Raw genomic sequence first — 27939 nt, 5'->3', positions numbered from 1 at the left:
TGAATGGCACTTGTGTGTTCTACAGCAGTCATTGAACTGTGCTAGTCAGTATTTGTTCCTTGTTTCTATAAAACAAAAATGGTATTTATTCTACATGCCTACATATTTTTCTTTGTATTTACATACAAGTATGGCTTTTATGAAAGCTATCATACTACTACTGTTGGAGGGACAACACAGTAGGGCACAAGCAATCCAGCAGGTTCCTGGAATGTGTTGATGACAATTTCCTTCTCCAAGTGATGGAGAAGCCAAAGAGGAGAGGTGCTATGCTGGACCTTGCTCTCACCAACAAGGAGGGGCTTGTGGGGAACGTGAAGCTCAAGGGCTGCCTTGGCTGCAGCGACCATGAAATATGGGAGTTCAAGATCTTCAGGGCAGTGAGGATGGCGCACAGCAAGCTCGCTACCCTGGACTTCAGGAGACCAGACTTTGGCCTCTTCGGGGATCTGCTTGGTAGAATATCATGGGGTAAAGCCTTGAAGGGAAAAGGGGCTCAAGAAAACTGGGTTTTAAGCTTTTTTTAAATTATTATTTATTTTTCTGTAGATTGTTTGATTGTAGTATGGTAGAGATACAACTCTTCTGTAATATGATATCTTTGTCATATCTTTGACCCTGTCATTTTTTTTTCATTATGAAGCACTCTGCATATACAATGCCTTGTATTTGCATTAGGATAATCAACATTGGTGGTTTATAAAGTTGGACAGGCTTGGGAACTGGGTTTATTTGCATCCTGCTTCAGGACAATTGCCCCATAGCATTTAAATAATAGTATGTACAGATGTTTCCTCTAATGACCAAGTTAATATTTACATATTTATCTCAGAATATCCTCTGAATGTCCTCATATATCAAATAATGAACTTTGCTTGCTTACACCATATCAGTTCATTTTCTCTCCAGGATTTCCTTTATTCTTTTGGAATGCCCATTCAAAATTTAGTAACCTTTCCATCAAAACCTGGAACTTGCCACTATCTACCCTTTAATATCAAGCATTATACACTAAATCTCATTAACAAATACCATTCTTTCATTTGAATGAGATTATTTTAATAATATGTTGCATTCTGGCATGACAGATTTCCTTAAAACTGTAGAAGAGGGAACTACTAAACCTATGGTTGCTGGTAACAATTGAGAATATTAAAATGTAAGTAAGTTAGTTTATTCTAGGTACTGTAAAGAAAGGGAACAATTACGAAAGCAGAGACAAAAGAGAACTGAGATGGGAACCCAAGCAGGGAAAGGAATTGGATATAAAATAAACCATGAGGAGTTATTACCACTCAGTCAGTGCATCAAACTGCATCTTCTTAAAGCAATTTATTTTTTTTTTAATTCTGGAGTTGAACCATATCATTTAATAACAAAATGGCAGCTTCTATATTATCCTGTTACACCTAAAAGCCTAATTGCAGGCACTCAAAACACTGACCAGGGAGAAATCAAAGCTGAGATGTGATTACAAAACTTATGCAGCTCACTACTACCAAATAATTATATGGAGAAAATAAGTTAGGTAACAAGCCAGTAGAAGATTACTGCAGTACAATTGTCTGGATGAACGCGACAAGCTATTCTGGGCTGCCCCAGCAGATGGAGCAGGGAATGTAACAGCACCTTCTGCCTTGCTTTGCTTTCCTTATGCTGCTGCTTTTTCTTTCTTTTTTTTTTTTCTTTTTTTTAAAAAAGTGCACCGTCCTGTCTCCCACATACCATTGTAGCTTATTAGTTGCTCTTTTGCAGATTATTGCATGGATTCATCTGCCTGAGTTAGCCATCCATTAAGTGTAGCTCTTAATTCATGTCCCCTACTTCATCATACTCACAACTCACTTTACATCTCCATTTAGAAGCCACAGAGATTGAGATGTTGGAAGGTCCCTATAAATTCAAATTTATGTCAGCAGTAGCAAGTGGTGTGAGACAATAGGAGTGGATATGTAGAGTGAAATGGTGCTGAAGAGCTGATGTCTACTCTATCCATTTTTTTTTTTTTCTTCTGTCTTCACACTAGCTCTCTGGCCCAATGGACTGAATACTCACCAGCAGAACAGACTAGATGTCCTCCTGTATTGCAAAGGTTTACTTTCACCTAAAATAAAAAAATGCACTTTGTGAAGTCCAAGCCTGCCTCAACAAATGCAAACCAAAGCGTTGTTAAGAGGGGTACATCTGGAAGGTTTGCTTTGCACTCCTGATCCAAACTACAATGCTAAAATATGTATGCCCAACTTTATTTCTACAAACATACGTAAGACCTTCCCCCCTTTTACTTACGTATCCAAGTAAGATGCTATTGCTTGTGTCTTGCTGGACATCTAAGTCTCACAATTGTGAGGAAACAGATAAAAAGCTGGCCAACCAAGTCAAAAGAAAAGCTCTGAATCAGCAAAGACCAACCACCAACAAGAAAGAAGCAAACCCTTTCACAGATACCTTGGCTGTTGGTTTAGCAGACACCTGAAATGGAGACCGAAGGACAGTAAGAGAGAAGGATTGTTTTGCTGTTCTCCCCTCCAAGGCAGCCATCTAGATGAAATCAATCTGGTTTTAGCTTTAACAGACTGGAAGATAGCTGCAAGGCTTTGGTGACATAATAAGAGAAGGCAGAGACTGGCTGGGCAGTTTGTAAAGGACTGGGTGGGCATGTAAGAAAATATTAAAAATAACCAGTGACACCAGTACTTATTCTGTGAGAAGGATGGCATCTTGTCATGGTTTAACCCCAGCCAGCAACTAAGCACCATGCAGCCGCTCACTCACTCCCCCCCCACCCAGTGGGATGGGGGAGAAAATCGGGAAAAAGAAGCAAAACCCACGGGTTGAGATAAGAACAGTTTAATAGAACAGAAAAGAAGAAACTAATAATGATAATGATAACACTAATAAAATGACAACAGCAATAATGAAAGGATTGGAATGTACAAATGATGCGCAGTGCAATTGCTCACCACCCACCGACCGGCACCCAGCTAGTCCCCGAATGGCGATCCCCCCCCCCCCCCCCCCCAGTTCCTATACTAGATGTGACGTCCCATGGTATGGAATACCCCGTTGGCCACTTTGGGTCAGCTGCCCTGGCTGTGTCCTGTGCCAACTCCTTGTGCCCCTCCAGTCTTCTTGCTGGCTGGGCATGAGAAGCTGAAAAATCCTTGACATTAGTCTAAACACTACTTAGCAAGAACTGAAAACATCAGTGTGTTATCAACATTCTTCTCCTACTGAACTCAAAACATAGCACTGTACCAGCTACTAGGAAGACAGTTAACTCTATCCCAGCTGAAACTAGGACACATCTTCAGAACCACTTTGTTGTTTACAGCTATTTCTGTCTTCTCTGTGCAGGTGCTGGTATCCCTCCGGTCCTGCAGCTTGGGTTTGTGCCAGTTGAGCAAACCTCGCATCAGGTTGCTGAGAGGTTGGCTACGCGCTCCTTTCGCTCCTGAAGCAATCACCCTGTGCGGTGGCATCCTCCATCACTGCAGTATGGAAGGCAATGGTGATTTCAGTGGTGATTGTGGCCACTTTGGGATTGGAGAAGTCTTTCAGAGGTTTGGGGGAAAAGGGGAAGCTGGATTAACAATGCCAGCTGGAAAGGATCCTCAGCCTGGAAACGCTGGGGGCTGCCTGGTAGGCAGAGAGAAGTTATCATCACAGCTTTCCTCTGACAGTTGCTCTTTTGTTTCAGGACCCTCTATCAGTTTTCCTTTGGATCTACATAGGAACACAGGGCTCATTCTCTGAGAGCATCCTTGGTGGATTGCTGCTAGCCTATTGCCTAGGTATGGGAAATTTTGCCTAGAAGAGTTGTACATAAATGTGTCTTTTAATGTAGATCTGAGCTTCATTGGCCTGTGCAAAATGCAAAGAACTAGATGAAGTGTGGGGCACACAGCTGTGCGACTGAGCCACATTTTACCCTTCCAAGGGAAAATACATGTGTTCTTCTACTACTAAAATTATTTGAATATTATATTTTCCCCATCTCTATGTGCTGCTTTTTATATTACAGTATTTATTGGAGGATACAAGTACAGAATTAGAGAGTGAGTGCCTTTCTGTACTGCAGCAGAAATCTGCCAGTCATAGCTTCAATCCTTTCCCATGATATATTCCTATTCATGATCATATTTCTATGCAGCCAAAACTTTGGGGGTTTTTTTTTGGCTAAAGGGAACTGTGGCAGTGAACGATGTCTTCATTGTGCAGAAGAAAGGAAAAATAAGCAACTTGAAAGTGTGAGGCTGCTCAACTGTCCAGATTAGATTAAAAAGAGATGAATATGGGACTACATAAACAAGCTGTCCAAAGCACAGCCTGCTAGCTTTACATGTGAATCAGCCTTCTGGCCTGAGAAAATTAAATTGCAACTGAATGCAGATGGCTAATTTGAAAAACTATCTGTGCTGATGTTTAACAAGTAATTCTGATTTTCCACTACCAGTATTGCTGTAATATCGCATTTTACCCATTTCTTTCGATATGTTTTCAAATTATTTTTTAACTTAAATAGGCAAAGACCAGAGATCTACCTCTTATGTCTCAGTTTGGCAGATGAAAAGACTTAAACGACAAGTAGAAAGACAAAAATGAAAAAAAAAAATACACAAAAAGAACATGGTAAAGTAGGAAGAAAAAACTGATGGATGAGGAACGACAGGTAGGTGTTGCAGAGAACAGGAGCTGAGGAATATAAAAACAAAACACAAGGTAAGAGACAGAAGCATTGAAACAGCTGGAAAGTTTACAAATGGGAACAAATTATTGCTTTTCTTAAGAAATTGACAAACATTGGTGCTCCAGTAGCCATATGGTTGAAGACTGATCTCATAAGTTAAACAGGTTTGGTGTAGTCAGAAATGCGGTGGCACACTTCCAAAAAAAACCACTCCTGAGCTATGGAAAGCATTTGACTTGCTGAGTCAGTGCAGAGACAGCTCCCCAGAGAAGCAAGGGCGCTGTGCCAATGCCAATACATGCCTTTGGATGAGTCGCCTTCTGATCGCTCATGGCAATGCAAGTTCCCACAACAGTCTCCCCCAGAATTTTCAGGTTGGTCTAAAGACTTCCAGTGGTGACAGACGTGAAAGGGAAATTCTAATTATAACTGCTAAGCTGTGGTAATTTGTGATCGAGGAATGATCTGGCATGGAGGGCAAGGAGGCTGAGCTGCGAGAAGGGGTTAAACTGGCTGGAAGCAGGAATGCCAGAGACAGAACAGACTCTTGCAAGGGGGTGAAGTTTCCCTTGCTGATGAGATAAGAAACAGCCCCAGCATTGTCTTGTAGCCATCCTGGAATGGGAGCGCTCAGGGGCCCAAGCTCAGGGGCCACCACTGGGCAGCGGAGCTGGGCTGGGGGATGGACCCATGGTGGGGCCGAGGTGCCCCATGCAACCGCTCTCGGGATTGGTGCTGGTGCAAGTGTATATAAGGAATCTGCTTGTGATGCATCTTTTCAGATTCCGTGTAGAACTGTGTATTGCAGTGGGACTCTGCCCAATGCATTGTTCATTAAAATTTTCTTTTACATTTAAGTGCAAATGTGTGTTTAATTTGTCTTGAGGGGTACCGTAAAAATTCTCCAACAGATGCCACTGGTGAGCCTTCCTGAAGCGGTTGACGTTGCTGTTGGCCCCAGCTCTCCTTAGCCTCTTCTGCCAGAGGTTAGAGACCAAGTAGCCAGAGCAGCGCAAGAGTAGCACCCACCTCTGTCCCACCACCCCAGCCCAGAGGCCAGTGTCTGCTCAAATTCATCCTCGGCGGTGTTTTAAGACAAAGTGCCAGGCTCCCACTGAGGCATCAGAGCTCATGTTTCCTCATGCCGCGCTTGCTGCAAGCACTTGTGCCCTGTGTTCGCAAAGTGCGAAGGAGAGGTGGCTGGGGTGTCCTCCTCGAGCGTGCTGTTGGCCTAATGATCTCTGTGGTGCTTCTTGGGCAGTGGCACTCAAGCCCATCTAAATTCCTGCTGCATTTTAACTTTCAGCTGACTCCAGTGTATCACTGCGACCCAGGAAAGGCAGAACACAGAGGTATGCTTGACCAGGCTATTTTATTTACATATTTTGAGGGCAGACGGATCTGTCTGTAGTCTTCTAGTCTGGCTTCATGCTTTGTCTAGACCACAGAATTTCATTTAAATTGGAGCCCGTAACCTTGGCCTGAACCAGACTGTATCTAACATGAATGTATAAAATGTTGATTTAGAGACACTGGGAGAAAGGAAAAAACATTGAATCCTTGGGAAGCAGTTAAACAGTAAAAATTACTGTTACTGTGAAATATACGCCTTATTTCTACTATGCCTAACTTCTGTTTCTACTCTTTACAACATGAAAACAAAGAATACAGATTTTTAAACATTGAAACATGTACATCAGAGGTAGGAAAGAGCTCTTCAGTCTATTTAAATCTTTTCCAGCAAAGTCCCACTTGTGGATTAGGCACAGGAAGAGCACAGTCACCCTTCCCACCTGCCCATGTAGAGCTCAAATCCAGCCCTTCCCCAGCTCTCTTTCCTGTCTCCTCTCTCCTAGGACTGACTCAAGGTCGTGCATGAAGGCGCCTGTTGTCTGCAGGGCCTCTGCTTCATCTGTTCTAAAGGTTGGAAGGTGTCTAATGAATGAGGAGGAGAGAGGAACATCTTGCTGCTCACGCCCTCAGCCCAGCAGAGTTGGATGCTGTTCCCACCTCTGCCGCAGAGCTCTCCTGTGGCAACAAACAAGTCCTCTCCACAAGCGGTTCCTGTGTTTTCCTCATTTTCCAATTGCCCCACAGAGGCCCTAGAGTCTAATTTGCAGAAGTGTTGGGCGCATGCAACCGTAAGTGAAGTCAGGAAGGTGGTGATTTAACAAAAAATCTTCTGTATTCTCACAAACATGAGACATAAGAGCTCAGAAAAATGCATTAAGAGCACATTCAACTTAAGTGCCTGAATTCCCTGTCTGTATCCTGAGAATCATGACAGAAAATAAATGAGTGATTGTTTGCTCAGCACTCGGACACTAGAGTGTTACTTAGAAAAGACGGTGACAACATTAGTATTTCCATCTTCAGAGTGGAGTTTGGATAGCAGACAGGAAATCAGGCATGAAACTGCCAACTGAACAGTGGAAAATTATACACTCACTGAGCACCATCCACCCAGTGGGCTGAAAAGGGGACAATGAAAATAATATGTTACATTGCCCTTAAAAGACAGGATCAAAAATATATGAACAGGGAGTCAGAAACAAAGTGGCCCAGGCAATTTTAATTCCAGCAGTTTCTAATGTTAAGTACCTTACTGGAGTAAAGCTCCTGTAATGTAATTTCTTCTGTATAACAGGCTTTTAAGCTGACATTCTTGTTTTTATATGCAAACTCCAAAAATTCTTGTTTACAAAGTCTAGAGGTATATCGGCACAGCTCAGCGCAATGCAGCGCAGTTACTTAAGCTGGTTTGGGGCAGGTTTGTTCCAGAAATACGAACAATACGTCAGGACGCTCCTTGCACCTGGCTTAGAGCAGGATCCATTAACTCCCTCATAACTACCGCAGGTACAGAACCACTTTAATACAATTATTCTGTTTCCAGTGCTGACAGGGTGCTATCTTGCACAGTTTGTACATGTTTTAAGTGACCATTGATAACGTCTCATTGTTGAATGGGTGGAGAGTTTCCTAACAAACAAAAGCATAACTTGTTTCCAGCTTCAAAGGAGAAATGTGAGGTTTTGGGTAACAACCATCTATTATTTTATTAAGATTTTTGCAACAGCTGAGACTGATACCCATCAGTAGGTGGTTTCTATTATTCTTTGAAAGTTGGCACAAGACTAGTAAAAACAATACAAACAGTATATTGACAATGGGAAATTACCACACTATTGCCCATGGGTATTCTAATTTCAACAAGCAAAATCTGATAACTTGGCCGTTTGTTCCACCTCCCTCAAACAATAGATAATCTTTTTGCAAATATCTCAGGAACTAATCAAGAGCCATTTGTTTGGGCAATTCACCTCTGACTCCTTAGAGCTCCCCAGTCTCGGTGGAGTTCTTAGAAACATAGGGCCAGGCCCTTCTGCTGCCCCCCTCCAAACTCTGGGGCACAAAAGTATCTCCCTTGTCCCAGGACCTCAGTTCACGTCACAGAGCGACTGAGACATGTGCCATCCCCTTCCAAGCTTTCATTTTCACGGGAAGGAAACAAGACTAAAACAGTAGCTGGAATTGCCTTTGGTCTGTGTGTTTAAAGGATGAGGACCCTGAGACGTGCCAAACTGCACTGGTTGCACAGATTAGACATAGCCATTTTCCAGCATTTATCTTTCTGTTTTACTATTTTTTGTTCCTATATTTAAATGAACAGTAATTTTGGGAAAGATTTTCAGTACAACAAGGTTAATCTTTCCCTGGCCAAAAACTGTTCTTAAGAAAGAAGCAACAGCCTCATACTGTTCTTCAAAATCTTTATTGAAATTGTGTTTCATGATACATTTGGAGATGAGGATGATAAGATTCACTTTTGTTACCAAGGTGGATGTCCCCCAACTGCACATGGTGCCAAAGCTACTGCCTGTAACCTGGACTTTGCTTGTTCTTAGATTGCGTATCGGTAATAGCACACACACAGTATGCCCAACAAGTAATAGATTATATGGAGCCAAGTGTTTGGGCTAGGACATCATCATAAAGAAAATGAACGCCCATTACAGTCTTGCGGGTAAAATCAGAAGTGTGCATTGACAGTGCAGGTCTGACATCCACTGACAAAGGCTGCTACCTTGATAGCAGGCTGTCTCGAAAGACCACGACAAGAGATAAAGTAAGGTAGGAAATAGCAAATAACAACCTAGCTTTCTGGAGAAAGGAAAGGTCTTCGCAATGAGAGGGGCATTCAACGTCAAACCAAAAATACCCATTGCCCTTCAGTTGTCAGCACCAGCACCCAGCAGAATTGCACCACCTGGACAACTGTCAATCACACACCTGCAATCCCATGCTGTATGGACACTACCATGCTCTTGATTCCCCAGGGCAGGTACAGGGCTTCACTGCACTGAGCTCACTGCAGGATGAAGAGTTACACACTTGGTCTGAGCATATAAAGTTTTAAACCTTTCACTGCACTTATGTTAAAAATCACTTTTGGCTACACAGAAGATTTAGCACTTCAAAAGCAGTAATGATCTGTCATTATTAAACCTGAGCTGGATTCTCTCCCTCCTTCCTGGCACCTAAGGCACCTAACACAGGATTTTTGTGAACTCATACCCTAAGCCCAAAATTGCACTTCATATGTATTTAATGATCTGTAGTTGCATGACTCGGTAGCCAATGGTGCAGGCGCTGGCACGCAGGAAGGTGCCAGGCCTGGCTGATCATTGGATATAGAAACAGGAGCCTTCTGAACAGCCGGAGAGAGGTTGTTCCTCTGCATTCAGCACTGCTGTGGCTGTTACCCCAATCCTACACACACCTGTGGTGCTCACCAAAGATGCTGGCAACTGGAGAGGATCAAGAAACTTAGGATTGGAAAATATACATTGCAACAAAATCTCCGTTTAGCTTATCTAAGGTTATAATTGCGCAGGCAGCTCACGTGATGAAACAGCCTGTTAGTGCCAGAAGGAAGGGAATCACCCTTCCCTCTCATTCCTGTTTCTCCTTCCTCCTGTTTCCAGCCACACCCTCCCTTCCCTTGCTCCGGATGGTGCTGGTGCTTGCGAGATCCTTTTGTTGCTGGTTTGGCTCACTAACCCAGCAGAAAAACATTCATGTTTTTTGGTGGATTTGATTTCTGCTGGAGCAGTGAGTTAAACTGTCCCACAGAAGAGCCTGACAGCTCCTGGGACTGGCTGAGGACAGGAGAAAGAGGCTGGAGGTGGGAGCAGACCTCCTTCCTCCGTGCTGGCAAACTGTCAAATTCTCTTACTGAGCACTGTGGTTTCTGAGCTGAAGAGAAGCTTTAGGGCGCTCAGCACATTTAACGATCTATCTGACGAACAAGATTTGACAACAGGCAGTCTAGCACAGAAGGATTTTCAAGACTGAAAATCGATGCTAGAGAAGTTCGCACTGTAAGTAAGGCAAATGTGGAGTAACTACAGCAATTGAGTATGAAAGCCTCTTTCCGAGCTTGTTCCAGCATTTTTCCCTGTCGGTGGTACACACGGTTTCTCCAGGGGACGTGCTCTGCTACAGACGGGCACCGGTGGGAGAAGGCCCAGGCGGGCGCTGGACCGCGGGCCAGGTGACGTGGTGGTCACCCCGGTCACCCCGGCTCTGGCGTGTCGCGACTCACCAACGCCCGGCCGGCAAACATGCAAACCAAAGCCGACAGAAGGCAGTTAGCAGAACGTGCTTCACTGGAGGAAAAACAGTTGGAAAATGAATAGAAAATTACACTTTTTTTCTTCATGAAGATGACAGCTGTGAACCAATATTGGCAAAGGAATGATGCAAAGGCAGTACAAAACCGCAGAATGCCAGTGGTGAGCCATCGGATAAGTAAAACAAGCGACCAGAGGGGAGCGTTGCCGCCGCGGTGGGGAGCGGGGCCGTTTCTAACGGAGCTGGGCCACCTCCGCCCCACAGCCCCCGGCCCCGGCCCCGGCCCCGGCCCCGGCCCCGCGGCGCTCCCTTCCCCGCCCGCCGAGCCGGGCCGGGCCGGCCCACTCCCGCCGCCGCCGGAGCATGCGCAGGGCTGGGCCAGTTCCGCCACCGCCCCCGCTCCCCTCACAGCGGCGTTGCCGGGACCTACGGGGGCTGCCGCCGCTTCTTCTCTCCGCGCTGAGGGCCCCGACGAACGGCAACCGCCGCCTGGGCCAGAGGTGAAGGAGGGGCTGGGGCCGGCTGGCGGGGCACCCTCCCCTGCGGCCCGTTGTGAGCGGGCCCGGGGCGGCGGCCCGTCCTCGGCGACGTGAGGGGGGGGGGGGGGGGGGTGCTGCGAGCGCGGCGGCCGGGCATGGCGGAGCGGGGAGGAGGTGTGGCGGGGAGGCCGGTGCCGAGCCGGCTTCTCTGTGCGGCTTAGCGAGGGCAGTGTTTGTCCCCGCTCCCGCCGGGGAGCCGTGTCGTGCTCCTGTGGGGCGACCGCTCGCCGGTGCCGGCCGGGGGAGTGTGTGTCTTGGGGGGGGGGCGGCCGCTGCCGGGCGAGGGACGCTGCCTCCCCGAGGGGCTCCTCCGTCCGCGGCCAGAGAAAACAGCGAGTAAATAAGCGCCCGTGCGTCTGTCTGTGTCCACATCCTCCCGAGGTCTTGGGCTTGGGGGTGTCCTCTGACCTCGCGTTCAGGCTCCGGGGTCATTGCCTAAGGACCGCACTTCTCGGCCAGTTCCTGTAAGGAGACTCGGACGTTCGTAATAACTTCCTTTTAGACGGGCTAAATGTTGCTGCAGGGGTAGAGTGGATGCGACCTGCCCTTTTGGGCAAGCGAGCCCTGCTTCAGGTCTGAAATGGAGGCAGCAGATTTCAGAGCTAAATGCATAATGAGAGCAGTTGCTCAGAGGCTAATTAGATATGTATCAGAAGGGAAACACGGAGTTATTAGTGGAGAAACGGTTGTTCGGTTCCTGATGTCTCAGCCTGACCTCCAGGAGGTTTTGTTCCGGATCTGCTTTAAAGATGAATTTTTGTGTTCATAAGCTTCTAACTTCGGGAAGTGGAAGCCAGTGTTTCAGTATAGGTGCTAGCTTTGTGGCCAGCTGTAATCTCCACGGGTCACAGGCAGAAAACACTTGTGGGTGGCGTTTTTTGTTTTGGTTTGTTTTTCCTCCCTCCCCCAGTATTGGCTGCTGGTGCTTTCGGAGACAGCAGTCGCTACAGGCTGGCCAGAGCTGGGGTTCAGCTGGTTCCCGCACTGCCTTCAGCTCCACGCTTTCCGACCTGGAGAGTGCATTGGGAAGCCCATCTCCTCCCAGCCGTGCCACCGAGGGCCGTTCGGGATCACTCCCACCCGCAAGACTTCCTGCTGGCAGCCCCAGGGAGTCACGAGTGCTGCCTTTCCACGGGTCTCCAGCCAGTGGCTCGGTACTTCCCTTTGCCAGACAGGATCTGCTGACGGGTGCTGGCGGTCAGACTTCCCAGCCAAGGATACTAAGAAATGGGGAGAGGTCTTCACTGCTGGGTTTTGTGGGTCACTGGCTGAGTTATGGCTGTCCCTCCAGCCCCACACTCTTCCTTTGGTTTTCACTTTTGTTTTCCTAAACACTTGTGTTCGCCACAAGATGTGGGAATGTGGGAATATGGAAATGATCAAGAAAAATGATTCTGGTGTCAGTGTAGATTTTTAAGAGAGAAGGGAGGTTATAGTGACTCACATTTTATGGTAGCCACTCCCCAGTGCCTAAAGCCGTTACAGTGCCTGCTGAAACTCTTGTTTATACTGTGAATAATGTTGCACAGAACTTGCGGACAGGTTCTTCCTGCAATTACTGGTGGTCCCCGACAGTGGCAATTGTTATTAAAAGGTCATATTTTAAACTAATACAGTATTTTTGCAGATCTTGCTTTACCTAATGAGGATTATTTGCTACAACTGCCTGTGCAGAAATTGAAAATGCTGTATGCAAAGCTCATACAAGCTCACTGAACGCAATTACAGTGGTGACAGTTATTCTGGCTATTTAGTTGGAAAACCAAAAATAGTAACTGGTGAGATTATGATGAGGGAGGTAGCCAGGCAGCTCCTTGGCAGTGGTGACAAACACCTGGGTTTGTGAGCCCTTGGCTGGCGAGGGGAGGTGGCCAGGGGGAATTGTAAAGTGGCAGGATAAGCTGCTGGAGTGTCATCTTATGTGATCTGAGAACTAATATATGTTTAGATTTGCTAATACTTTTCTACAGAAAGCACCATACTCCTCTGTAAACTAGAGGAAAGTTGAGGTTGCCCGTCTGACAAATGTCACCGGTAATCGTGTGCAGAGTGAGATTGGTCTGTAGAGCAGAACTAAAGGTGACTGAGGTGTGAACACGCTGGGGTTTGTGGCGTGGAAGTCGGTCACTGGGACGAGGGACCCAGCAGACCCTGTGCTGTGCTCTGCTGCTGTGTGGATGTCAGAGCTTGCCATCCACAAAATGCTCCTCCTGTGCCCCTTATCACCCTGAAACAGGGTGACTCCTTTGGGAATGCACCGTCCTTGGCCCGTCCTCTTTTCCCGCCTGTGCGCTGCCGGTGGTGTGCTGACTTTGAATGTATGCCAGTGGTTGGACCGGCACCTGAATGTACTAGGGCAGCTGTAGCGTAGACGTAGATGGCGAGTCTGATGCTGTGTGTGACTTGTCTGGTGGTAGCAGCAGAACGCAGCATCCGAGCACCACTTACCTGAGTGATGGGTTTGCCAGGCTTGGGCTTGCGTTTGCTCTTACCCATTTTGGGTGAGCAAAAGCACTCGATAGTTTCAGGTCAATGCTGGATTAAAACAGAACTTTAAACTGGTTTTAAATGCGTATGTTTAATTTATAAAGCTTCCAGCCTTCAAATATATTTGGTTTAGTTGCAACAATTAGTCAAAATGTCAGTGGCAATTAATTATTACAACATAACTGGCCACGCGTTCGCAGTTTAGATCTCTGTCACATTTAGGGCATGTTTTTTTTAAGTTTTAATTGTAGGTTGATATGCTACTGGAGCTGTTGGGCACTCTGCTGAACAAGTAGAAAAGCTGTTGATGAGCTTAGCGTAATATGAAGAGATGTCTATTGTGTTACTGCAGTATCACATTAGGCATCAGTGTGTGTGGTGTTCTTTTATTTTAAATCAACTTAATATCTGCACTTAGAGAAGCAGTAGCTCAAGGATTTGTGCAGTGGTCACTTTTAGTCTGGAATTTTTGCTAAATTGCGCACAAATAAGGACCTCTGTTCTTTGGATGAAAAAATGAATCCCCAAAGCTTGTAACAGAGCTGCAATGTCTTCTCAGTGCCTTCTGTAACTTGCAAAACTATATTGCATTTTGTTGTCTTCTATTTCTGTCCCTCTCCCCCCCCTCATTAAAACATTCCCATACATTGATGTGAAATGTTTTATTACGGTTTTGAAAATTTCAGCTGACCTCAGTAAGATTGTGAGTGAAGGAGCTCTGGGAAAATGGGGTTTCCTGAAGCCTCAGGTGCCTGGCTCTAGCAGAGCTGGATGTCAGTGTGGTGCCTTAGAGGATCATGTGAAGAGGGTTTTTTGGTTTTGCTTGGTTTTTTGCCTTGGTTTTCTTTTGTTGTATTACTTCCTGATAAGTTGTCATAGGGCTCTCCCAACATCACATGAGAACCAGCTTGAAGCCTCTGTATGTTTTGAAACTCACCACTGGCTGAATCTTGCTGGTTTATGCTCTCTTGCTGCAATTAATGTGTTGCAAATGGACATGGGAAGCCAGTTCTCTTTAGCGGCTTCTTACTGGAATATCAGAACTGACGAAAGTGTTCAGATACTTTGGATAACAGAGTGAAAGCTTCTGCGGTTTTATATAAAATACTGTCCCAGTTGGGAGGAGGAGTAGGAGGAGGGTGATTAGATTTTTCTCCTTAACCCTCATCATCATTGCATCCTGGCCTAGGGTCTGTCTTTGCAATACTTCGTGTGAAACAGTTTTCTGTGTATTGGCTATCTCATCGTTGAGACCTGAACTTTGACAATGCTAAGTATATTAAATAAAGCCTATTACATAAAGGCTATTATCGATAATAGATTAAATGGGTAGTCTTAATGGAATTTATTTGCGGTCCCAGGTATCTGTAGTGCTAAGACTTGCAGGTCACAGATCAACTGACTTGCAGGTCACAGATCACTTATTTAACACTTTGTCTGCTTTCTTTTTCTTTTTTGCTTTTTTAAGTTGTAATGTTAAGTAAGTACCTCTGACAACTAACCCTGTTGTTTGTTTGCTTTCCCCCTTTTTTTTCTTGGTCTTCCCTCTACCTAGTGAGACTGAATCAAAATGTCTCTCTATCCTTCCCTGGAAGATCTGAAGGTGGACAAAGTTATTCAGGTATGGTGGGCTTTAATCGGATGAGTTTTGATGCTAATAATGGATGTGATGATTTTTAATCTAGAGGCAGGGAGACTTTTATTGCAGGTGCGAGTTGGTGTTGTACCGTCATACTCTGAAAGGGGAAAGACAGACTGTTTACTTTGTAGCTTGTTATAATATGATTAATGCTTACTTTACCACTGTTGGGTATGTTTATTTTTTTTCATGTATTCATTTATAGTCATTTGTCTTTAATGTGTTGATATGTTTGGTTTTTTTGAAATATAGATACTTGGTCTTAAGTAGACAAACATAGTCAGTCTGTTCTCATACTTCAGCTCTGACATGATGAATAGGTATTGACTGAACTAATAAACCTTTTGTGTCTCATTCTTGGTGTCCAAACCTGTAGCAGAAAGCTCTCATGGCCAGCTGGGCACAAAAAAAAGAGCACTGACTCTCTTAACATCATCTGGAATCACAGACTGGTCCTCTGTCTATTTCATGGTAGTGACCAGTTCTCTCAATACTTACAAGATTATCACATTTGTGTAAACCCCTGTATGTGTAAGAATATTTGTGTCTTTATTTTGAGACAGGACGAGGATGAAAAAAAAAATCTGTGAAATGAAATAATGAAAAACACTTTAATGGATAAAACTCCATGAGAAATTTCATGAGTGTGTTTTATGAGGAGTTTCCTTGCTTTCTTCAGCATTTTACCTAGCTTCCACTTTTCTTTCCTAAACTTAAACTGGATTCCCTCCCCGTTTAAACAACAGCAATGAGTTATACTGCATTTTAAGGTGGCTGCTGCTTCTGTCCTTGTCCTTCTCATTGGGAAGCAATCAAGCAAACAGCACAGAACAGCTTATTAACTCTCCTGTGCTGTCCCAAAGTGGAGTGTCTCAGTCTCACCTGTGTTTGTATGTGTGGGGTGGAGCTCTTGAAGTTGTGGGTGCTGTGTTGGGATTTCTTCTTGTTGTGTCCGCCCACCCCGCCCCATTCTTCTTATCTTACCAAAGTCCTTTATCTACAGTCAGATAATGCTGGAAAAAAAACCCCCAAAACAAAACCCTAGCCTGCAGCCAAGAATGTGCTCCTTCAGCCTTTTAACAACCAACTGCTAGAGTTTATATATTGCAATTAAAACTACTAAATGTGGTCTTTCTACTGCTTAACTTTTGTGACCACATAATGAAGCAGTGAGGAAATGGAAGTAGGGTATCTGTATGCCGAGTCCTCTAAACCTTGAACCATAGATACATGTTCTGTCATTTTATAGAGTAGGGACTCTTCTTGTACGTGATCTTGCCCGTGCACTCAGCAGGGTTTATGAACTTGGGCAGAAGTGCCTTGTTCGTGTGACTATGCCTGTAGTCTGTTGTGTTTCACAGACAAATAAGAGTAAACCCTACAGAGGTTTCTGTAGGGACTGTAACAAATTGTTCTGTTAAGATAGTGTAATCTTTGGTAACACTGTAATCTCAAAGGTCGGTTTTCCAGAAATCAGTTCATGTGGGACAGATGCTTGCTGTCATGCTTAAAGATGACTGTCCACTCGAAGTTTAAGTTAGGATTTCACCAAGTTCTACCACTTGATGAGTGGGATGTCAAGCAGGACAGCCTATGAGAAAATTCATGTGAGGGTGGGAGAGAGCGGAGGTAGAGCCAAGAGCATTCGGTTATAGATCCTCAGTGGAGAGGTTTCAGTGTTCTTGTTGCCATTGTCAATGGCGAAGATTGCCCTTCAGCAGTTACGTGACAGCATCTCACTCCTACTGACTGTAGTAGGAACTAGGGGAGTAATGGGCTGTGTACTGAGTATAGTTGTGAGAGAGAGGAAGTAAATACTGTCGTTGCTAAATACAATTATTTCAAGAGTAAGCCATTCAATTTTCACTGATATTTTTGGTAGCAAAGGCTAAATTATTTGCCTCTCCCAAAAACTGCATTATAAAAATGCTGTCTTTTTGAATATGTCTGACAGCACTCTTAGGAGAAAAGGGGGCAGAGTACTGGAAAACAAAGTCTGTGTCCACAACAAATGAGTGAGATTAAAATGACTGCTGGTTAAAACAAATGGACTTGTTACATTAAATATACTAACCTGTTCTTTTTGTCCAGCATTTGGGTTGGAGGCTATTCTTCTAAATACATCTGATATTGATAAAGAATGAGTCATTCTTGCTCTGAAACTTTTTTTGTAAAAACAACTTCCTGGAGAATACAGGTCTATGAAGTCTTCTATTTTTAAGCATGATTTCCTTAAAAACATTAAGTAATTTGACCGTCATGTTGTGTTAGATGATTTATGTGTCCTGTTCAGCATAAAGTTTCACTATGCATTTAGTAATTTCCCCCCCACCTTTGATGTTCAACCTCAGGAAAGCTATTGGGATAGCTATTTCCATCACCCTTAACAGGCCTCTGTAAGGCAGTGTTTTTCACTGGTCATGATTACACAAGGCCAAAAAAGTAGTAGCTGAGGTATTGAGAAGGAACGAAACTGGCTTACTTTAATATGGCCTCTTATGTTTGTGAGTCAGTAAGCAATACAGAAATTAAGCTTAGTGTGTTAGCTGTAGTGGCAACTTCTGTAGAAAAATCTTAGAAGGTTCATTTCTTTCAGAAGGTATTAAACTAGTAGCATTGGATCGTGTGGAACTTGCAACTTGTAAGGGACTACGGTAGAACTCATGAATAACGTCTGTAATTGGTGAAGAGGTAAAACTGCTGCTATCCAGCTGAAAAAGTAATTACAAAACACTCTGCCAAAGGTCATACCTTAAAACTTAAATTTACAAAGCTTTGTCAGCCAAGTTTACTGTGTCTTTTAAGGCTCTTTAAGTTGCTTGATGACAAAAACAGAACAGGTTGACAGTAAAGCCTTTCTGCATTATAACTGTAGCCTTGGCTCTGAGGAAGATACAAGTTGATCTACCGACATAGTTTGATACTACTACAGCATATTGTATTGAAGTTATTTATTTCAAAGAAAAAGATTGACTTCAGAACTTCAAAATGAATCGGAACTAGCATGTACAAGAAAAAAGAAAACATTTAGTCTTCTGCCTGCATAGTAAAGATTTCATAGATTATTTTTTTCCTTGTATAAGATAACATACGTGAGTTTCTTTGCTTTTAGGCTCAGACTGCCTTTTCTTCAAATCCAGCTAATCCAGCAATCTTGTCTGAAGCTTCTGCTCCTATTCCTCATGATGGAGGTAAGCTCATGTACTGTATAGTATCCTAATGTTGTGGAAAGCAGTTATGAAATCCTAAAGTTAACAGTACAGTCAAAAATACCTATAAATATGTAACCCTATGTACAAAGGGCGAGACCACGCCTTTTTGGAAATGCCAACACCCACCTTGATAAGGTGCTAGAGTCAAAAAACAATGTTTGCTTATAAAAGGAAGTTGTGGCAAACACTAACCCTTCTCTTAACTTTTTGAAACTTTTTCCAAGTGAGCCTAACATAACAAGATCTGCTGTTGATACCATTTGAGCTCTTTTTAACTCTTATCTCAAACACTTAGTTGTCCTTATTTATCACATGTATATTTGTAAGCTTTAGAGGGCAGCATGAGTCTTAAGGGTCTTTCCTCTCCATATAAGCTTGCTTAGGAAAAGACGAACATGAATCCCTGTCAACAGAGAAGTGTCCAGGAAGGTGGAACTTAATCTTGTCATGCTATCAACATAAAGCTTCCAATAGATTTTTGGGATCAAATGTCTAGTGGGAAATCCATCAGACCTAAAGCTGAATGACTTGTACCCGTTTCTCCTCCTTATATATCCTAAAAAAGGGAGGCCTACACCATCTATAGGATGTGCCAAACCCGCTGCGAATCCCTCAGTCCTGGCAGAGGCAGGAGAATATACAACATCAAGAGCTTTTGGATGTGTTCTGCTGTTTGGAGGTCTCTGTTTTGAATGAGAATCTAATACAGCCAGCAAGATGCATCCTGTGTTGTGGTCTTCAATGAAGAATGAAAGAGAAAAATCGAGTAGCTGCAGAAGTCTTGTGCAGTGTTAATTTTGTATAATCCTAGGGGCTTGAAAATGCAAGCAAAAATAGAAGAAACGTTCATTAAAAGCTTATTAATCAATATTGGTGAAACTACAAGCTGATAGATCAATCTGGAAATAAGATCAGACAGCTCCTGTGAAGCAGCATGCAAACATGATCCCTGAAAGTATTAAGGAGGAAAAAAGGTCTCGTTTATACTGGAGTTCACCTTGCACTGACCTTTTTTCCTTCCCAGAAAAGTTACTTTCCATTTCTGGTCAAATGTGGATTCTTGTAATAGCTGGTTTTATACATATACCCATAAAAGAACACTAGAAACCTAAGCTTTGTGAACAGGGGAGCCTTCTTGCTTCCAAGGCTGTCCCTTGCACCACATTGCTTTCCAAGCAGCTTTTTCTGTCCCTACCAATTTGGTGAGAACGGCGGGTGGACTCTTAAGAGTTCTCGTAACTGCCACTTGTTAAATGGCAGCAGTTAGTTATCTCTGGAATGTCAAGAGCAATATCAAGCTTATTTCCAGAGTGGTTTGACTCAAGGTCTGACAAGTCTGTCAGTTTAACTTCCTTTCCTCCCACTTCTTGCAGCCTGCTCCTCTTGGGTGTAGAGGAATCTCCTGCTGGATATTTTAAGGGCTGTGTTTGCTTTGTCTTCTTGAGAAGCATGTCTAAAACCACTTCATTTTGAAGCTATGAGAAAATGACAGCTACTTTCTTATGAAGACACTTAAAGCAGACTGCACTGTGGACCTTACAGCCAGGAGGCTGTCTTCTGCAGAAACTTTATCATGCCTGGGATCTGGAATGTCCTTGGCACATGTGTGTTCTCTAGCATACCTGGTTTGGGGGTGGGAGACTAGTTCCCTGATAATTGCCCAAAAGCTTTGGAGGAAGGGCATGTCTTCATGGACTGCAGCAAAATGTTGGTTTTGGAACTTATCACCATGTGTCTGATGTTGTTTGTGCCATAAGGGATGAATGGAGTAACGGAAACTAAAAGTTCTCTGTAAGCTCTTTATCTCAAAAGTGCTTCTTGTCTGGTTACTTTTCTAAGATGGGCTAGAATAACAGTCCTTATTGAAGTGGGTCTTCTGTCGTAATTTTCAAATTAAATACGTTACAATAGCACAAGATTTGTTGAAGTAATTGTACATGTGAAAGCAGTAATGGCTTGTTCTGTTAAACCAACAATTGTATTGATGGAGTTTTTTTGTTTTGTTTTTCTCCTGTAGGCTTATACCCCAGATTGTATCCAGAGCTTTCTCAGTATATGGGCCTGAGCCTAAATGATGAAGAGGTGCAGAGAAACTTACCAGTGGCAGCAGCTGCTCAGCCACAGGGTGTAGGTACCAGTCAAGCATGTTTTAGAAAGAAAAGTGTAAAGACTAAATGTATATCTAGCATTCTAGAGAGTAGACTACTATTTGTCTAAGTACCATCCCTGACTGATAAATGAATTGTTTTAAGTAACAGTGCCTATTTTAATCTGGTCTTAAACTGAGCAGTGTATTTCTGGTGTTGGGGGTGGGGCGGGGAAGAGCTGGTGTTGTGACTTAATTTGTGTGTTGGTTTTTTTTAAATATCACTTCATATAAATTGACATATATCTATTTTAAAAAGTTGAAACTAAGTTGTCTGGCTATTTTGTTTTAATCAGCAACTGGTCACGCGACCGTCTGCTAATTACATGGTAGCTCCAGTGACTGGAAATGATATTGGAATTCGCAGAGCAGAAATTAAGCAAGGCATCCGTGAAGCCATTTTATGTAAAGATCAAGATGGCAAAATTGGACTTCGCCTTAAGTCTGTTGACAATGTAAGTAGAGAAGCTTGCTTTTGCCTGTAGAGATATTAACTGCTGGATTAAATTAGTAATGAAGTTAGTGTATGGTCACAAAATTGTCTTCTGTATAATGCTTGCTTATCCATTATCAGAATTTTAAAATCCTTCATTAGATCAGTAACTAGATTTCCAGCTGTCTGGACTAGGATCTAAATTTACAACAGCAATTTACTTCCATGTGTTTTATAACACCTGAAAAATACTTGTAATTTTTTTTATTTTATTTTTTTCACTTGAGAGCATGAATTGTCCTTGCACAGCTGCTGTGATACTTGTTAGCAGTTCAAGACTTCTTGCCTCTGTCTTTGTGCACACGCTGGGCAGTACTTAAAAGTTCAGCAGTATGCAGAGAACTGCCCATGGCTTAGAAGTAGTTCCTCTTTTATAGATTCTTGCAGTGTGTTGCCAGTGAGAAAAGTAAGGATAGTGAGGGTGTCATCTTACCTACATGTAAAGAGTAATTTTGGAATAGGCTTTCTTGAGTTTCCCTTAACATGAACATAGCTGCAAGAAGATCCTTAAACCTGCTCTGGAGCTTCTCTGTTTCAGTATCTTTTCGTTCTCAGTATGGAAAACACTATTTGCTTTTTTTTTTTTCTTTTTTTTTTTTTCCTTGGCAAGGCCATTTAATCTGAATGTTTAAAAAAATTTGTACTCAAGGTTTCATATAGGGTTAAAGTGCTTTTTGTAGTTCTCCTAACCCAGGAAATGCTGGCGTTTTCTTAGAGTAGCATGTTTTTATGGTTTGGTGGGGTGTTTTGTTTTGGTTTTTTTTAACACCCCCCCTGCCCCAAAGGTATTATCTACAGTTTACCTTGATATGCTTTACTTGGTTTTTGGAGGTACTTTGACTAGAAATAGTTTTTTAACACCTTGTTTTTTTACCTGAGGTGCTAGCAAGTCATAATTGATAAAAAGTTGGAAACTAATGGGGTTGTGAAAGAAGGAAAAATCTGCCATAGAGTTCCTAGCATTGCTGATCTATTTCTCCAGCTATATATAGACTCTGATGTCAGGCAAAGGAATTATTAGTTAAATGCACAAGGAGATATGCAAATTTACCACTAGTCTGTCTTGATCCAGTTGTTCATATTTCTTGTTAAAACAGAATAGTATTTACCCCTTTGAGTAAGGCTTTAATGTTATGCTCATGTTGTTTTTTTAATGTCTAAAGATGTAGACAGAACAGATTTGCCCATTTCCAAACTTTATTCTAGCATTAATTATCTGTCAGTCTGGTAAAGACATCTAGAAACAGACTGAAATTTCAAAAATGCCCCTTAAGGAGAGATAATTAGCAAGTCCTGTCCGTGTGGTTGGTGTTACATAGAGAGTGGGAAACTTTAAAGGGTTGTGTTCTGTCACTGGTCTTCATCTTTAAGGAAGAGCTTTCTTTTTTTTTTTTTTTTTTTTTTTCTTTCCCTTATTTTCTCTTTTGTAGGGTATATTTGTCCAGTTAGTTCAGGCAAACTCTCCAGCATCCCTTGCTGGTCTGCGGTTTGGGGACCAAGTTCTGCAGATCAATGGTGAAAACTGTGCAGGATGGAGTTCTGATAAAGCGCATAAAGTTCTGAAACAGGCTTCTGGAGAAAGGATTTCAATGATCATTCGGGACAGGTAAAGCCAACTGCAGATACAGATTGTCATTATCCATCTTGGAGTAATTCTGTGGGGTTTGGGTCTCCCCTTGATTGAAGAGGACAGCAGGCAACAACAAAATCTGTCTGCGTATGTGTACTTCAATAGTAAAGATCCTCAGAATTGTTCCTTTTTGTGGGGAACAGTCAACACAGTTGTTGACTTGTGAACTTCCAGTGCACACTTGACTGGGCATGATGAGGCATAACATTTTTCAAGGTAAACTAGTGAGTGATAGCACAAGTCAAATTTAAACTCTGAATTCAAGAGTTCTGTGCTTTTTTTCGGACATTACTTTTGCTTGTACTGCTTGAAAAAGCAATAAAAGATGGTACCAAAATATTTGCTGTATTAATGAATACATTTGCATTTTTATTTGGCATGGTAAGTTTTCTTGTGAACTCTGTTGCTTACATACGAATTAACGCCAGTTTCGCTAAAAATATTCTTGATGAACCAATACAGATTTTTAATTGTATTAAATAAGGAGCTTGTAGGTAGTTGAATGGCGTAATAATAGCTCAGGTTCAACATAAGGTCTGTAGGCTATGAGGAGATGGATGATACATGATATGACTAGGTACATGTCTCAGAGCTTTTTCAATGTTCATTCTTGTTTAAGAACCAAGTTTGACCCAGTGGAGGGCACGCTACTTCTGTCATGTGGTAGTAGATTCCCAGCTCTGTCTACTACTTCTGTGCCCAACTCCCCACCTCCTTCCTGGATTTACTAGCTTTTTAAGACACAATTTAAAGGTTTATTGTCTGTAAAGCAGTAGAAATGTTGTTGGGGAAGCCTTGTACTCCAGAATCCTGTGGTCTACCTACAGTTGTTAAAACTGCCTGTGCTATTTTATCTATCTTGTAACGTTTGTAGAGAAAAAATAATTTTTAATGGATATTTGTGTTTTGTTGGTGGTTGGGGTGGGTGGGTGGATGTTGTATGGGATTTTTGTATTATTATTAATCCAGATGGTGAAATGTCTATAGAACAGGGAAAACATGTAAGGTTTATAAACAAGTATATATTAATATAAAAATATTAACAAAATGAAGTTAAACCCAACTACTTTTCATTGTAGTTGATGTATGAGTCTTTAGAGTACAATTACTTTTTGTAAGTCAAAGATGCTGAAATAGTGTGTGGTTCTTTCTGTGGTTTAGTAGACTGAAAACACGGTTTTGCATTTTAAATATCTTATAGGCCTTTTGAACGAATTATTACTATGCACAAGGACAGCACAGGGCATGTTGGTTTCATATTCAAGAATGGAAAAATAACCTCAATAGTGAAAGACAGTTCTGCTGCGAGAAATGGACTTCTTACAGAGCACAACATCTGTGAAATTAATGGCCAGAATGTAATTGGATTGAAGGTAAAATAAGTAGTATGGGGTGGGTGTGGATAGCTATGAGCTTTTTGTGTGTGTATAGTGTTTTGGAGAGGGAAAAGGATTTTAATATATTGTTTAATATTCATAAAATAAGAAAGTAAGTCATGAGAGGTAACTTAACTTGACTGGAGAGACATGTATGTTTTAAGGCTTCTTGGCAGTTTTGTATCTATAGGTAAGGCAACTCATTCTCTTCCTCTCTGCCTCTACCTGGCTAGGCTGACCCTCAGTTTTTATCTTGAGTTTAACTTTGCTGGCAAAACAAAGAATAAGCTTCTTCCTGCCAGCTTGTGTCAAATTCTAGCAGAAATTCTGTATATAATGTCTGTATCCCTTCTCTAGTCAGTTCGTGCAAGATACTGATAACCAAACATCTATGAAGTGGTATTGCAGGTTCAGTGATTTGCCCTGAAGATAAAATGCTCCAAGCAAGGAGTTGTGGGTCTCTTAAGCTGCGTGAAATGTGTCTAGAAAAAGCTCTTGAACTGCTGCTTTATTAGTCAGCTTGAGTAATGTTGCTTGTGTAACTTCTTGTTTAATAACAGGACCCCCAGATTGCAGACATCTTGGCAACAGCTGGAAATGTAGTGACCATTACCGTCATGCCTTCCAGTATTTATGAGTATATAATAAAGAGGTAGGTAATAAGCAAAGCAGCCATGGTGTTAATTATAATCAAGTTGACAGTGACTAGTTTTTGTAGGTTAAATAAAATGTACTCATGATAAGACCTAATTACAATCTTAACATGAAGGCTGGAAAGGGTGTGTGGGGAGTCTGAAAATTTGTTTTATCTGATGTTTTAGTCAAACCGGTGTGTTTTGGTTCTGTTTTTAAACTATTCATATGTTAGTGATGTTCCTTTGCCTTTTCTTCTCTTGAAAAACCCTTTTCTAAATGTGAATTGACTGAACTTGATTTTCGGAGAACTTTCAAGTACATGAATAACACAAGTATTTGTTACCTTGTAACTAAAATGTTGTTTCTAGTGCAACTAATTCTGGTGATGTAAATATGATTCTTGGCAGGATACAGTTGTTTTTTGCTAATCCTTTGGCAGCAGTGGCTTTCTACAGCTAAATCTCTCCTGCAAAAATATGTTTATGAAGTTGCTAGAAATTAATCATGTTTCAGGTATAACTGAGTCTTTTTTTTCTCCACTTGGTATATGCTCTTTCTACAAAACAGGTGTTTGGTGTAACAGCCACCTTTCCCCCTGCCCTCCTTCCCTCATACTTGTGGTACTATTTTGCTTGCACTCATGCCTGCAGCCTGAAAGATGTTGATAACACAGCTCAGTTACTAATAAAACCATTGAGTATCATGGGCTTCTCTTCTGTGTGTGCAGTTTGATGCAGCTTTCTGTAGCGACATAGTTGTCAAAAATAGTGGAGTAAAAGGCCAACCTTTAAATTGTATTAAAACACTAGCAATGACAAAGATACAGTGATCAGAAGCTTTAGTGGTCTTCCACAATTACTTTACAAAACTGAATGCCTTTTCCTTTCCTTTAGGATGGCAACTAGCATTATGAAAAGCCTGATGGATCACTCTGTTCCTGAAGTCTAAACTTGCATCATGTATGTGTGTGTACATTATATATAATGATGATTCCACTAAACTTGGGCTATTATACTCAGTGATTTCTTTCTTCTGCACATTAGCCTTTCTGGAGGCTAAGAGAAGATATGCTGCATCAAGCACTTGCATCTATAATGGCTGGGAATGTTACAGTTCAACATATCTCGTTAATTCACAAACTGTAAAACTTGTAGCCTTATATGCTTGACAAATGTGAAATTCCAATTGTGTTACGACTTCTTTTCGTAGGTCTTTTATTTAGTTTACTACTACTATAAGCCATTGCAACTAAAGGAACCAGATATCACTTGCAAAGTTACGTGTTGTTACCTAGGTCAATGCTGTGCTTTGTATGTCTAACACAAATGAGTATTTTTACTGCTTTCTGTTTGCAAGAGTAGATTTGAAGTAGCGTATTAGAAGTATGGCTAGTACTAGTTAATTTTTTGTTCTAGTAAATACTGTTTACACAAAAACGCCAGCTAAGCTGAATATAGCTAAAGGCATCATTCAGTAAGTAAGCGTATTAAATAAAAGTAGTGTACAGATACTCAAATCTTTTTATTACTTGTTATACAAATTGTAACTAATATGCTTATCTCTCGCCTTAACCATGTTCTTAAGGATTCAGAAATAACCAAATAAATGACTGAAACTTTAGATACTGTGTGCGTGCATACTTATGATAAGTTAAGACACTCGTGTTGTTGAGGGTGGTTTCAAGCAAAAACAAAGACAAGATAGGAAATACAGTTTAAAATAGCTTTCTAAGTAAGTTCACTGCTTACAATGTTGAAATGTTTTAAAAGGGTAGATCTGGGATACTTCAGACAAGATGTATTTGACTCTTTTCATACCTTCAGCTTAACATGTGGAATAGCAGCCTCGGTGTACTATAAGACATATTAATTGTATAGTTGCAATGTCATTTTAAAACTGTTTGCAATTTGCAGGGTGCACTGGGTCTGGTTGGGATGGAGTTAACTTTCTTTATAGCAGCTGGTATGGTGGTGTGTTTGAGACTTGTGACTAAACAGCGTTGATAACACACCAGTGTTTTTGCTGTTGCTGAGTGGTGCTTGCACAGTGTCAAGGCCTTTTCTGCTTCTCACTCTGTCCCCTGTCCCCAGTGAGTAGGCTGGGGGTGGCCAAGAGGGAACGCAGCTGGGTCTGCTGACCCAACTTGACCAAAGAAAAATTCCATGCCATTTGACATCATGCTCAGCAATAATTTGGGGGGTGTCTTTCCAAAGTAGTTGTTGCTTGGAGACTGGCTGGGCATCAGTGTGCTGGTGGGATGTGATGAGTGATTGCCTTTGCATCACAGGTTTTTTCTTTTTTTTTTTTTTTTTTTCTTCTCCCCTCTCCTTCCTTTCACTTAGTAAACTACCTTTATTGCAACCCACAAATTTTTCTAGCTTTTGTCCTTCTGATTCTCTTACCCATCCTGCTGTGGGGTAGGTAATTAAGAAACTCAGTGGGAGTTCAGCTGATGGTTGGGATCAACCCACCACAATAGGTCACGGGCATGTTCAGCTGAGACTTTGTAAGTAAAGTAAAGTAACCTGAAGTTAAATACTGGTTTTGGTAAGTGATATTTCTTTTTTTTTTTTTTTTTTTAAAGCTCTGTTCCAGATTTCTGCTGTGAAATCTAGGATTACTGAACTTCAGTTGTCCTCATACTGGGTGGTAGCCCAAAGTCAAAGCAAGTTAACTTCAGTTTAATATAGGTATTATTTGTTCTAAGATGGGTGTGGAGAATCAGTTCAGCTATTCCTTCAGAACTAACTTGGATCCAGAATTGGTCTGGGGATGGTGGTATCTTAATTATTTACTTGTTTGTCCATTTAAGTGAAATAATACTTCAAAAGATGATTATAAGAGCTCACAGCAAAAAGAAAACCAAACACAGTTCTTAGCTTAGCACTCTGCAATAGTATCATGTGCCAGTCCCTTACTGGCATGTGTAGCTAGTTGCAGCTTTTCCAATTTGTAGGAAAAGTAGCAATGGGGGTAGGGTTGGGAACTTTAGTTGTGGATCTGAGCTGCAGCCCTGCTTTTCTTCCTGGGACTACTGTTAAGTTTAGCAGCATAAGCTCAGCTGTGCCTGTCAAGAAGAGTCTGTCTTGTAGCTTCTTGTTTCTCAAATACAGTAACCGAGAAAAAAACATTACACTACTTCAGGCTGTACTGGTGATCAAATTCATCCTGAGCCATTTTAATTGGATTATTTGGTTACTAAATGATATGTCCCTGAAACCACTGTGGCAAGCACTTACTGGCAGTAATTGGTGACTTCATGTAGAGTTGGTATGATTTAGAGCCTTATGGGCACAGGACCTGTGGCCTGGAGCAGTCATCTCTGAGTTCCTTGGCAAGCTAGTCTGCTTAGCTATGAAATTCCTGGAGCCCAAAACAAAGTGTTATTGAAATGCTGATCTCTGCATCTAACAGGTTGTTACTTAGGAGCAGATGATTCAGCAGGGATCAGTTC

General features: G+C 42.2%; 1 protein-coding gene across 2 annotated transcripts; it reads left to right on the top strand.

The window, feature by feature from the left end:
* Nucleotides 1-10050: 10050 nt before the first annotated feature.
* LOC115340087 (syndecan binding protein) lies at nt 10051-26105 on the top strand. 2 transcript variants are annotated; one of them, XM_030010960.2, is made up of 9 exons: nt 10051-10074; nt 14909-14974; nt 18105-18183; nt 20222-20331; nt 20647-20805; nt 22274-22449; nt 23675-23846; nt 24410-24501; nt 25379-26105. In XM_030010960.2, exons 2-9 carry the CDS (start codon nt 14924-14926, stop codon nt 25431-25433), a joined length of 894 nt encoding a protein of 297 aa, XP_029866820.1. In that variant the 5' UTR covers nt 10051-10074; nt 14909-14923; the 3' UTR covers nt 25434-26105. The 2 variants fall into 2 exon arrangements, with proteins under 2 accessions (XP_029866820.1, XP_029866819.1); XM_030010959.1 differs by lacking the exon at nt 10051-10074 and adding an exon at nt 10691-10827.
* Nucleotides 26106-27939: the final 1834 nt, after the last annotated feature.

The sequence above is a fragment of the Aquila chrysaetos genome, chromosome 4 (genome assembly GCF_900496995.4).
Source record: "Aquila chrysaetos chrysaetos chromosome 4, bAquChr1.4, whole genome shotgun sequence".
Classification (NCBI taxonomy): domain Eukaryota; kingdom Metazoa; phylum Chordata; class Aves; order Accipitriformes; family Accipitridae; genus Aquila; species Aquila chrysaetos.
Note: the sequence above shows the minus strand (reverse complement) of the source record. Positions and strands in the feature narration are given on the sequence as shown.